This window comes from Helianthus annuus, chromosome 3 (genome assembly GCF_002127325.2).
Source record: "Helianthus annuus cultivar XRQ/B chromosome 3, HanXRQr2.0-SUNRISE, whole genome shotgun sequence".
Lineage (NCBI taxonomy): Eukaryota > Viridiplantae > Streptophyta > Magnoliopsida > Asterales > Asteraceae > Helianthus > Helianthus annuus.
The window spans coordinates 149,233,468-149,244,572 of record NC_035435.2 but is presented as its reverse complement, the minus strand read 5'-3'; the positions used below and the strand labels follow the sequence as shown (position 1 = coordinate 149,244,572).

The window sequence follows — 11,105 nt, the reverse complement described above, 5'->3', positions numbered from 1 at the left end:
CAATTGATCTCAACTTGAGATTCAAAGCACCTTCCACCCCATCTGGATATTTTTGCGTATAATGATTCCACATTGGGGGTGGAACGCTCTTAAAGACTGGTGCAGCATGTGGCTGCTGTGGGACAATTTGTTCAAGAACATAAGATGAAGCCACATAACTCATCAATTTTTTTTTTATCAATTCTCTCGTTTTCAATTTTAGCTAATTCAAGCTCTTTCTTTAGTGAAGCGATCGTGTCAAGATGAAAGTTAACCTCAACTTGTTTATCAAAAAAGTGTTGCTTTAGCCAATTTTGTTGCTTTGTCATTTTCAACACTCTCTTGTCGGATCATTTTAATTGACCTGGCAAGAGTATCATAAGCCTCTTTGACTTGTCCAAGGTCAAATTTAAGCATATCAGCATGATGTTTCAATTCCTGATACTTAGTGTCTTTCTCAAGACACTCCATGCACGGTTGTAAACACTTCTGGCATGGTGTTTCAGGGATTGAAACAACTTTCTCAACAACAACCTGTTCATCATACACAATTTTCACATCTTGTTTACCGGCAATTTTCAACTCAGACTCAAACACTTTGACCTCCTGAACTCCAGATTTCTGATCAGACTCCTGTTTGACTGACACGGTACTGACAGACTCTGACTTCTCAGGTTCTGTGTCTACCTCTTTTCTTTGTATCTTGGACACGATCCAGTTGTCGGTTCTTCGAAATAACGTGCAAAAGATTCAAACATGTTAGGAGGCATTATTGATTTCATAGAACTTGCCAATACCTCTGGTTCTGACTAGTCATAGTAAACTTCTGCAGTGATTTCTTCAATGTCAATCATATTCTCTACAGGAACATCTTCAACAACCATTTCTGGCTCAGTCACCATCTCTGGTACTTCAACTATTTCTGCCATCATGGCCTGCCCATCACTTCCCGGAATGTATTTATCCCAGGTAAAACCTTCGGCTACTTTTTCATCGTCCTGATTCACTATAAGAGCCTTCTCCGGTTTGTTTTCGATTTGCGGCCTCTGAACAGCAGGTTGTTGGTTAGGTCGATGATAGATCGCCTGCCTGTAATAATCGTTGGTGAACGGATTTTGATGGTTGTTCACTTCACGGTTAGGACATTCTCTTTTGAAATGACCACGTTCCTTACACTTGAAACAGGTAACCTTTGATTTGTCGAACCCCAGTTTCTGATCAGGACCTGAGAGACTGTTTCTGCCTGTGATCTCCATAAAACGTTGTGCCCTTCTAACCAAACTTGCCATGCACCATTTTATATCAATCAATTCAAGCTCCTCGGGGTCGATCTGGTCGTAATCTTCTTTTGTCATATCAGGATTACCGATCCTACCCGCCACTAAACCTTCATACGCCTCTAAAACGGAAGCCAGTAAAGCAATGTGTTGTTTCGCGGCTGTTTCAGTAATTTCATTTCCATTCTTAATATTCACCGCGATGTTGCATTGTACCCCAGAAACATAAGCCTGATTGTTGGAACTTGTAGAGCTTTGAGGTGAAGGCTGCTCTTGAGCTTTGAAGTTTGGATCATAGTTCACAAACGGTGAGAGCTTGTTTGATTGTGGAGTGTTTGTAGAAGCACTTGAATTTGTATCAGCACTAAAACCCGTTTGAATCTTTGTACTTTGATTTGTTGCAACAGGAGTGCGTCCTTTGTAGTAAAGAGATACGTCTTGCTGTACATTTGCTGAATTCATCTTCCTGATCTTCAACAATTCCAATTCATGAGCTTCTATCTTTTCAATGAATGCACTGAGATTCAAATTCACAAAATCTGAGTTGTTTTTCAACATCATTAAGTACGTGCCCCATTCATCATAAGGTAATGCGTCGGACAACTTGTCGATCCATTCCTCGTCTGTCTTTTTAATATCCAATCTTCTCATTTCTACCACAAGATGGCAATAACGTTCAATCAACTGCTTCGTCGTTTCACCCTTCATCCCAGTAAAGATGTCGAACTCTTTCTTGATTAGGGCTTTCTTGCTTTTGATCATAGAAACACTGCCTTGGAACTTCAACTTTAATGCTTGCCACATCGATTGTGAGTCGTCATCATGTTGTAACAACACAAGAATATCTTCTTTTATGGCCTGTTGGAGAATACTGATCATCTTCTTCTCCGCCTTAAAATCATTCTGTTCAGTCTCAGTCAAACTTCCAATGCCTTTCGGTAATCCCACTCCATCAACAGGTGGAACATATTTTTTCTCTATCTTCATCCAACACTCAAAATGGTTGGCTTGAACCCAATTCTTGAAACGACCCGACCATCCAGCATACTCATCCAAGTTCATAAGCTTTGGCGGTTTCTGCATTGTTCCTAGTTCATTCTCCATGTTGACATTTTGAACTATGCTTGCCGGACTTTGTGTTGCCGGCATGCCGCTACCCGCGAAAAGATTGTAAAAATCTTGATTTTCCATTTTAGATGACAAATTTCGAAATTTTTTTAACTTTTTGACAAACAGGTTACTTATACGGAAAAACTTTTCTACACAGACTGAATTCCCAACACGATATCACGAACGAAACGGACTTAAACTCTCAAACCATGATTTTACACTAAAACAGGTTTTAGGAGCGAAATCACAATTTAGTTTTGGAGCGAAATCAAGAGTTGCTATCTGGAGCGAAATCAGAAAGTTTTTCACTCGAGCGAAATCACAACTTGACTTTTGGAGCGAAATCAGAAGGTAATTCCGAGCGGAATCACCTTTGGAGGGAAATCAGTGATTGAATCTCGAGCGAAATCAGAATTCACGAGCGAAATCACTGATTTTGCTTCTACTGCTCGAGCGAAATTAGAAATTTTTGGAGCGAAATCAACCACAAACATCCTCGAGCGAAATCAGGTTTCGAGACATTTTCAACCAATTTTAAGCCGTATTTTAATCTGAAACTCTCAAGGGTTTGTTAATTGTCAATTTTACACAATATGTCCAAATTTCAGTCCATTTTGTCCGTGGCAATATCCAGAAACTCAAAAAGTGTAGTAAAAAAGCTTTGATTCTGGTATTCTAGCTCATAACTTGCTCTGATACCAATTGTAGGATCGTTATTGACGATCAATTGAGTCAAACTGAGCTAAACACCACTGTTTATGCAGCGGAAATACACAAACAGCTTGAATCAAAGCAGAATGGAGTAGAAACAGAATGCAGATTACTTTAAACACGTTTTCTCATTAATCTTTCTCAGAAAAATTCGGCAGCAGTTCGGCTACACGGTCGACATTCAGATGCAAAATGAGAAAACATCACAACTATATATGGGGGGTGATTTCGCTCCAAATGACATTGAGTCATTTCGGGCGAAATCAGAAAGATGTGATTTCGCTCCAAATGACACAATGTCATTTGGGGCGAAATCCGAACATTACAACACAACTTTACAAACAGCCCCCTATACTATACATAATTAACACTTCTGACCCCTAGACCCTATACAAGCTTAACTAAGACTAAGACGCAGGCTTTAAACATTCGTACACCAACAGTTTGGGTGTTTTCTGGCGCAAAAAACGTCCGCTTAGGCACGACTACGGGTGGCCTAAGACATATAGAATGTTTTTTTTTTGTAATTTAATCATTATATATTATATATATGAATAGAAAGAGATCATGAACAGTACTTTTTGATTTTTTTTTATAGAAAGAGATCATGAACAGTACTTTTTGATTTTTTTTAATATTGTTTTTTTTTTCTAGGTTTTTATTATTATATTGTTTTATTAGTTTAATTGATTTAAACATATATTTTTATATAACTTTTAAGGTACGATATTCTTTTATTAGTTTAGTTGATTTAAACATATATTTTTATATAACTTTTAAGACACGATTATCAAACAAGAAATCATAAAAATGAATGTATACTGATACCGATATTGTTCAGTACGATATGGTTTCGATACGATATTAATTCATCGAAAGCAAAAACACTAAAAATAAATATTGATACGGATACAGATGTTATTCAATCGGTTTTGATTGAATTTGGTACGATAGCGACACAATATCCGTTTAAAAAATATATATGGTAATTGTTGAAATAAAAAGGGGAACAATTGTTTTTGATTTTTTTCAATATTGTTTTTTCTAAGGTTTTATTATTTTATTGGTTTATTACTTTAATTGATTTAAGTGTATTTTGTTCTCTCATATAATTTTTAAGATACGATCAAAGTACCCGTTATCAAACAGGAACAATAAAATAAACATAAAATGCAAGCGAACCGAACCGATATCAACTGAACAACATATTATTCCATATATAACTTTGCAAGTTTTTTGTGCATCATAAGTTGTACAATGAGCTTTGGGAGTTTCTCCAAAAAAAAACTTGCTTTTTTTACTTCTAACCTTAAGATTTTTACCTTTTTCATTTTTAACCCTACATAATTTGTTTTTAACTTTAACCCAAAACTTTTCATTATTTACAATTTAACTTCGCAACTTTTGTCACCTTATACTTTTCATCTTTCGCAAATTTTCGTTTTACGTATAGTTCTAAATCTTTTCGAGTTAATACGACGCAACGTGCATGTATGGTTCAACGTTTTTACCTCTATTTTCCCATGTTTGATAGGTTCGTCGCAACACGCATACCCTAGGTCGAGTCAGTGTTGGTAGTCGATGACGGTTGTGTGACATGAGTACTATTTGACATCGTTTTACGCCCCGCTGCAACGCGGGATGTGCTTTGGGGTTTTTCAAATAAAAAATAGTTATGCATATGTTTGTCGTAACGTTGGCGTTGGGGATTTTCCAAAAAAAAAAATATTTTTTTTACTTTTCACCCAAAAGTATTTCATAAATTACATTTAACCCAAAGCTATTTGTTTTATTACTTCTAATCCAAAATTTTTTAACTTTTGCAATCTATCCTCATAACTTTTTTTACTTTCAACTTAGTCCTTTATAGTTTTATTTTTCTGCAAATTTTTCGCTTTATGCTTGGTTCTAAATTTTGTGACTTAACACATCGCAACGTGCGTCTTTGGTTTAACGTTTTTACGTTTCGTTCTAATTTTGCGAGTTAACACGACGCAACGTGCGTGTGTGGGTGAACGTTTTTACATCGTCTTTTTTTCTCCGTTTGACAAGTTTAACATAACATGCGGGTCCTAAATCGACTTAGTTATAACTAAAGATTCTCCGCCGCATTGCGGCGGGTCGCAATCCTAGTTTAGATAACATATCAACATGTGTTTTTTTTTTGTTTTCAACCGATGCAGTGCTTTCTCTTTCAATTTCTATATCGAGTACATAAGGGGACTCGGGGCGGTCCGTTATGGACTCCCGAGCACGCGTGATCACCTCCGAGCACACCGCCGCCGCCCCCATGATAACGCGTGGAATTTTAAACGCGTTAATTGTATAACGCGTTGTGAAGTATGTTGAATGCATAAAGCTGCCGTACAATCTGCATGTTGCACACCATCTGCCGCACACGTGTCCTCATGGCAGAATTTTGGAAGAATATTGGGTGTTGTTGGGTACAACACGTGTCCTCATGGCAGAATTTTATAAAATAAAAATTAAAAAATTTGGGAGTATAGAATTCCATCACTAGTGATTCCACCCCTCCTACATTTCTATCACTAGTGATGGAAATTGGATTGATGACATGGCATTACTTGATTGGATAGTGAGAGTGATGAAATTCCATCACTAGTGAACCACCCCTAGTCCCCTAACAAACCAAATTGATACCGGCTTAATCCCCGCCGCGAAAGCGCGGGGAAATATCACTAGTTAAGCTATTAAAATTGAGTAACGTCAACAGATTGCTACCGTGGTTCTCTTGCTCCTCTCGTCACTAACCAGTGAACAACCAACGTATCATGAATCTTCAACCAATTTTTATGGAAATCACATCAAAACCAACTAATTTCAAAACCATTTCACCCTCCCAGAATCCCAAAACCCATCACCAGCATATATATTCTTGTAGCAAATCATCCACCGTTCAGTTACCCCTTCACAGACCTCACCCGAAAATTCTCCCACCCATCAACAACCCAGAAAAGAAACTGATACCCACCACCACAACAACAACAACCACCACCACCACCACCACCACCTCCTCCGACATCCTACGGTTGTTGGACTGTCTTGGGTTTCCGGTCCCCGATGCGTTATACATTTCTCTTATCAAAGAATGTACCCACTTTGTTGACGCTCATGAGGCTGTTTTGTTACATGCCCATCTTGTCAAGAGTCGTTGTAACAAACCCCGTTTGGGTTTGCTTAATCGTGTGTTGATAATGTTCATTTCGTGTGGGTGTATGGAGAATGCACGCCAGGTGTTTGATGAAATGTCTAAACGAGATTTCAACTCCTGGGCGATAATGATTGCTGGGTATGCTGATCGTGAGGAGTATGAGGAAGTAATTAACCTCTTTACAGATCCTAAGTTGCAATATATTATGTATAGTTGTAGTAGTTTCCCGGTTTCTTGGGTTTTCGTATGCGTTCTCAAGGCGTGTGCCAACACATTGAACTTGAATCTTGGTAAACAAATCCATGGTTGGTTGATGAAATCGGGTTATTCGAATGATTTGTTTGTGAGTAGCTCGTTGATCAGTTTTTACGGGAAGATTGGGTGTTTCAAAGATGGGGATTTAGTGTTTAATGGTACGTCTTCGCGGCGTAATGTTGTGATATGGACGGCGAGAATCAGTAACAACTGTAAAGAAGAAAACTTTCGTCAAGTTCTTGATGTTTTTAAAGAGATGGGGAAAGAGGGTGTTCGGAAAAACAGCTTTACGTTCTCAAGTGTTCTTCGTGCGTGTGCAAATATAAATGATGATGGAAACTGTGGCGAGCAGGTTCATGCCAATGCTATTAAGTTAGGACTTGCGTCCAAGAGTTACGTGCAGTGTGGGTTGGTTAACTTGTATGGGAAGTTTGGTTCGATTAAAGATGCTAAACGGGTTTTTAATATGAACGGGAGCATGAGAAACCGGGCTTGTTGGAATGCTATGTTGACTAGTTATGTACAGAATGGATGCCTTATTGAAGCCATTAAGTTTCTTTATCAGATGAAAGCAGCTGGAGTGCAACCGCAAGAATTGTGGCTCAACAAATTGAGGTCATTGTGTGGGAGTGAAATTCTTGAAAATTGAAATTAAAGCGCGGTTGCATCTACTTAGATTAATGCTTTAAGGTCTATCTAAACTTCTGTTTATCCTGCCTCTATATATAATGCTGTTTATAGATTAAAGTTGGCTTACTGGTCCGTGAAACACTTATATATGTATTATGTATATATACCCATGCACTATCTATATAATGAAGTTGTATGTAGAGTTACTTGGCTCACTGTGCTAGTTGCTTGTTTTTTTGGTAAAGTGATCGACATACCAAGATGGATAGGGGCGGAACCAAGTTGTGTCAAGTGGTCTACTGACCCGCACAATACATTGGTTTAAGTTTTGTATGAAAAATAATATGTATATGCATTGCGCCTAGCATATTCCAAATGATCATGGCTGCCTCTATTATAGGTCATTGGTGATTGTTCGTGAATAGTCGGGGTGCTGCATAAGTAACTGTCACTTAAACCATCATGACCCTTTGTTTGGTAACCGCCGTAACTGATTGTCATAAATCAAATCAACACAACCCTTTGAACCATTTCTGATTGAATCAATGCGACCCAATCTATCTTCTGACTTGAATTGTTGCATCGCGAGCTTGGTTTTAAAAAGCGCGCCTTAAGCGCATCTAGGCGCAGGCTGGATCGCCTTGTGTGACACAAGGCGCACTATGTACAAAAAGCGCAGGTGAGGCGCGCTTTTTAGGGGAAAATCGACCTAAGGCGCAGGCTGAGGCGCACGCTTTTTGTACATGGGTTGTTTCTATGCTTTGCACAGGTAATTTTATTTTTTTACCTCTCGTCTGGGCTTGGCTTTACAAAAAAAAAAAAATGAAGGTTAAATGCAAAAACTGGCCCACGCGTGCCTGGGGTTTTCGGAGCTGCATTCGTGTCCGCAGGACGTGCGGGCATGCACGAGTTCAATTAAATTTCAATGCAGAAACTCATTTTTTGCACCCCCCCTGCGCGCGGGTAGGACTTGTGGTAAAACATGTCATAAAGCTACAATGGAGTAGTAAAGACTTTACCTTATAAACAACCACTCACTTTGTCCCCACACCGATGTGGGACAGAGTATTTACCACCTTTTGAGACTTTCATTCACACACCCAACATATAAGTCCTTTGCTACTAACTATGTGTACATTTATGTTTTTTTCATTTTAAAACATGTATAAAGCTTAATTATAGCTAAATCATAGGTATTGGAGGCTACACACTTATGGGATATATAAAAAATAAATTTTATAATCACTTTGCGCTTCGCGTACGAAAAGCTCACCGCTTTTGCGCTTCGCTTTAAAAAAAGCTTTTTTAGACCTCATCGCTTTTGTGCGCTTCCCGCTTTTTTAAACCAAGATCGCGAGACTTACCCATTGAACCCATGTCACTCCTCCAACGCGAACCAACACAAATTCTGGAATGTTGCACATTTTCACTAACCACTGTGAGTTCTTACCGAACCGTTTCTTACTTCGGTACTAACAATCAACACTAACTGAGCATAACAACCCGTCAGTATTCCTACCAAGCTGAGCCCATCAATGGTACGAGCCGTCCAAAATACAAAGGTGGCTCTCAAGCGGCTTATGGGGATCCATGTGTGCGAATTGCAAAGTGCGCCATCTAAACGCCACATTACACTCATCTAACCAAATTAACCAAACTGATAATTCGGTTAGTTGTATACGATTAACCGAAAATTACAGTTCAGTTTTGGTCATGGCATTACCAATACCAAATTAACCTAACGGACCGATTATACATACACATTTTGTCTAGCATGTATTGCCCATAACAAAAACCTGCATGAGCATAATGTCACACCCCGATATTTCCACATAATCCGGTGGGTCCGGTGGGGAGTATCGTGACGTAGTTGATATCATCATAGTCAATTAAACACAGTTATAGCACATCGGAAGGCTTGGAAGGTAAATTACTATTACAACCCAATTGTTCAAAGTACAAATAAAAGAATATACAGACGGTTGTCAAAAAGAATCCACAGGCGGATCTTAAATAAAATATAAAAAGGAGTTCAACAGACTTTAAGGCATCTAAGGACTTGCAAGATCCTCTTATTAACGCCAAGTAGCTCCCAGCCTATTACGCGTAGTACTAGTACCTGTCACTTAGTCTTTTCAAAGTACGTCAGTTTACACTGGTAAATACAATTAACCGACTCTTTTAAAAAGTGTTAGGAAAATTAGTTTAGGTGTACAAGGCGCAAAATCTTTTATAACTTGGGATAATTATATTTATAATCTTGTATACAGATTTACATGTTTGTCATACATTTAGGGTCAGGTATTGATGAAACAATGGTTAACCGGGCAGGGTTAACACACTGGTCTCGTCAAGAAGGGTTAATCCCTTCCTCTCGGAGATCGCTGGCTGGGTCACCGGTGGATGATCTCCTGCACAAGGAAACAAGCCGTGACTCGTAACAAGGAGGATGTGGTGGGGGGTGCTCCTTGTTACCACTCTCCGGCGTGAGAATCAGTAGTTTGCTTGGGAAGCAAAGCAAGATAATAGTAGTAGTTGAAGAGTTGTGAAGAGGTACCTCAAACCTGGTTTGGGGTCGGTATTTATAGCCGAGGAGTGAAGGAGGAGATTGATGGATGGGCTGACGACGAGCTGTACCGTTGCAGGTGTGTCAGTCTCGCCGGCCGTGGGGGTTACGCCACGTCAGCCCATTGCTTTAATAGCTCTGACAGGGGACTGTCGCCGGCGCCACTTGCCTCGTGGTGTCAGCCACTTGCCTGGCGTGTCAGTCCACTTGTTGGATATGCAGGGTGCGGTGCGAGCCGCATCGCTGCATGCGGTAACGCCGGAAGTTACCGCGTCTCCTACTTGTGATCAAGAAATACGCGAGATGCGGTGTTGGCCGCATCATCGTATGTGGAGACTATTTGCTCGCTTCCCTTGTCGTGACGAAAATGGCCATATGATGCGGTGCCAGCCGCATCGATATGTTCATCTTCTTTCGTACTTGGGTCAAGCTATTCATCTTCGAACCGAATGGGTTCGAAGGATGTGACATGTGACCGCATGGGTGCGGTTTGCTTACTGGTAGGGGTTTGTTTGATGCGGGTAATGGTCGTTTTGGGACCATACCCCTTCAAGTCCCCCCAGTCTAGTGTTGCTACCTTGTGCAAGTTGCACGTGGGAGGAGTACTGGACTTATGGTGTAGGAAGGTAGTGTGGCAGTCTGGAGAAAATTCTAGGCCAGATCAAACTGGTGATCTGGTCAAAAATCCGGCTATGCCTCTTCCGTACCGGTGAAGGGGTTTCGCTTGATGCGAAATTCTCAGCCGTTGCATGTCATCAGGTGGGTTGCCACCTGTTGTTGTGTTGAAGGCCTGTTAGGGACCTTCATAGTAATGCTGCACAAACTTCGAACCAACCTCTGGGATGGTGGTTCGAAGGTTTGCACATGTTTCGAACCTCTTGGAGGTGGTTTCTTCTTCGAACCATTTGCCAGAATGGTGCACGAAGAAGAAAAGAAAAGCTTTTAAACCAACCTTTGCGGTCTGGTTTGAAGGTTTTGGATGTTGTGTTAGGACGTTGCTCAAGTTCTATGTTCAGCATCCTATGACGAGATGACCATCCCTTTCTTGTGGGGTGTTCGTGTTCATCTTGATAGCTCTCAAGTAACCGTACGTTCTTTGCGGTTACTTCGTTGCGTCATTGTTGGCCCTGTTTGGTCGAACAATGTGGATCTAGACTATGGGTAAATAAACATGGTCATAGGCAAGGGGATGCCCATCGTTGTTTATTCCATGCGATCCATTGGTAGGTAAACAAAGTCCTAAGCAGACTTGTTACCGCGGTCCGTTGGCAGGTAAACAAAGTCATAGGCAGACTTGTTACCGCTGTTCGGACACTTGCTGCTTGATAAGTGCTTGTTTAGAGCACGTATCTGCGTTCTTTCTGGAGCCACTTTCCTTCACGCTCCAATACCGAGTTTATAACGA

General features: G+C 40.2%; 1 protein-coding gene across 1 annotated transcript; it reads left to right on the top strand.

Annotated features, from left to right (window-relative positions):
- Positions 1 to 5,800: 5,800 nt before the first annotated feature.
- On the top strand, positions 5,801 to 7,349 carry LOC110930038 (pentatricopeptide repeat-containing protein At1g31790). The gene has a single exon (XM_022173253.2). It carries the CDS (start codon positions 5,870 to 5,872, stop codon positions 7,151 to 7,153), a length of 1,284 nt encoding a protein of 427 aa, XP_022028945.1. The 5' UTR covers positions 5,801 to 5,869; the 3' UTR covers positions 7,154 to 7,349.
- Positions 7,350 to 11,105: the final 3,756 nt, after the last annotated feature.

Bases quoted from the DNA above. Each gene is read 5' to 3' on its own strand.
- LOC110930038 (XM_022173253.2), top strand. From the start codon at position 5,870: ATGAATCTTCAACCAATTTTTATGGAAATCACATCAAAACCAACTAAT.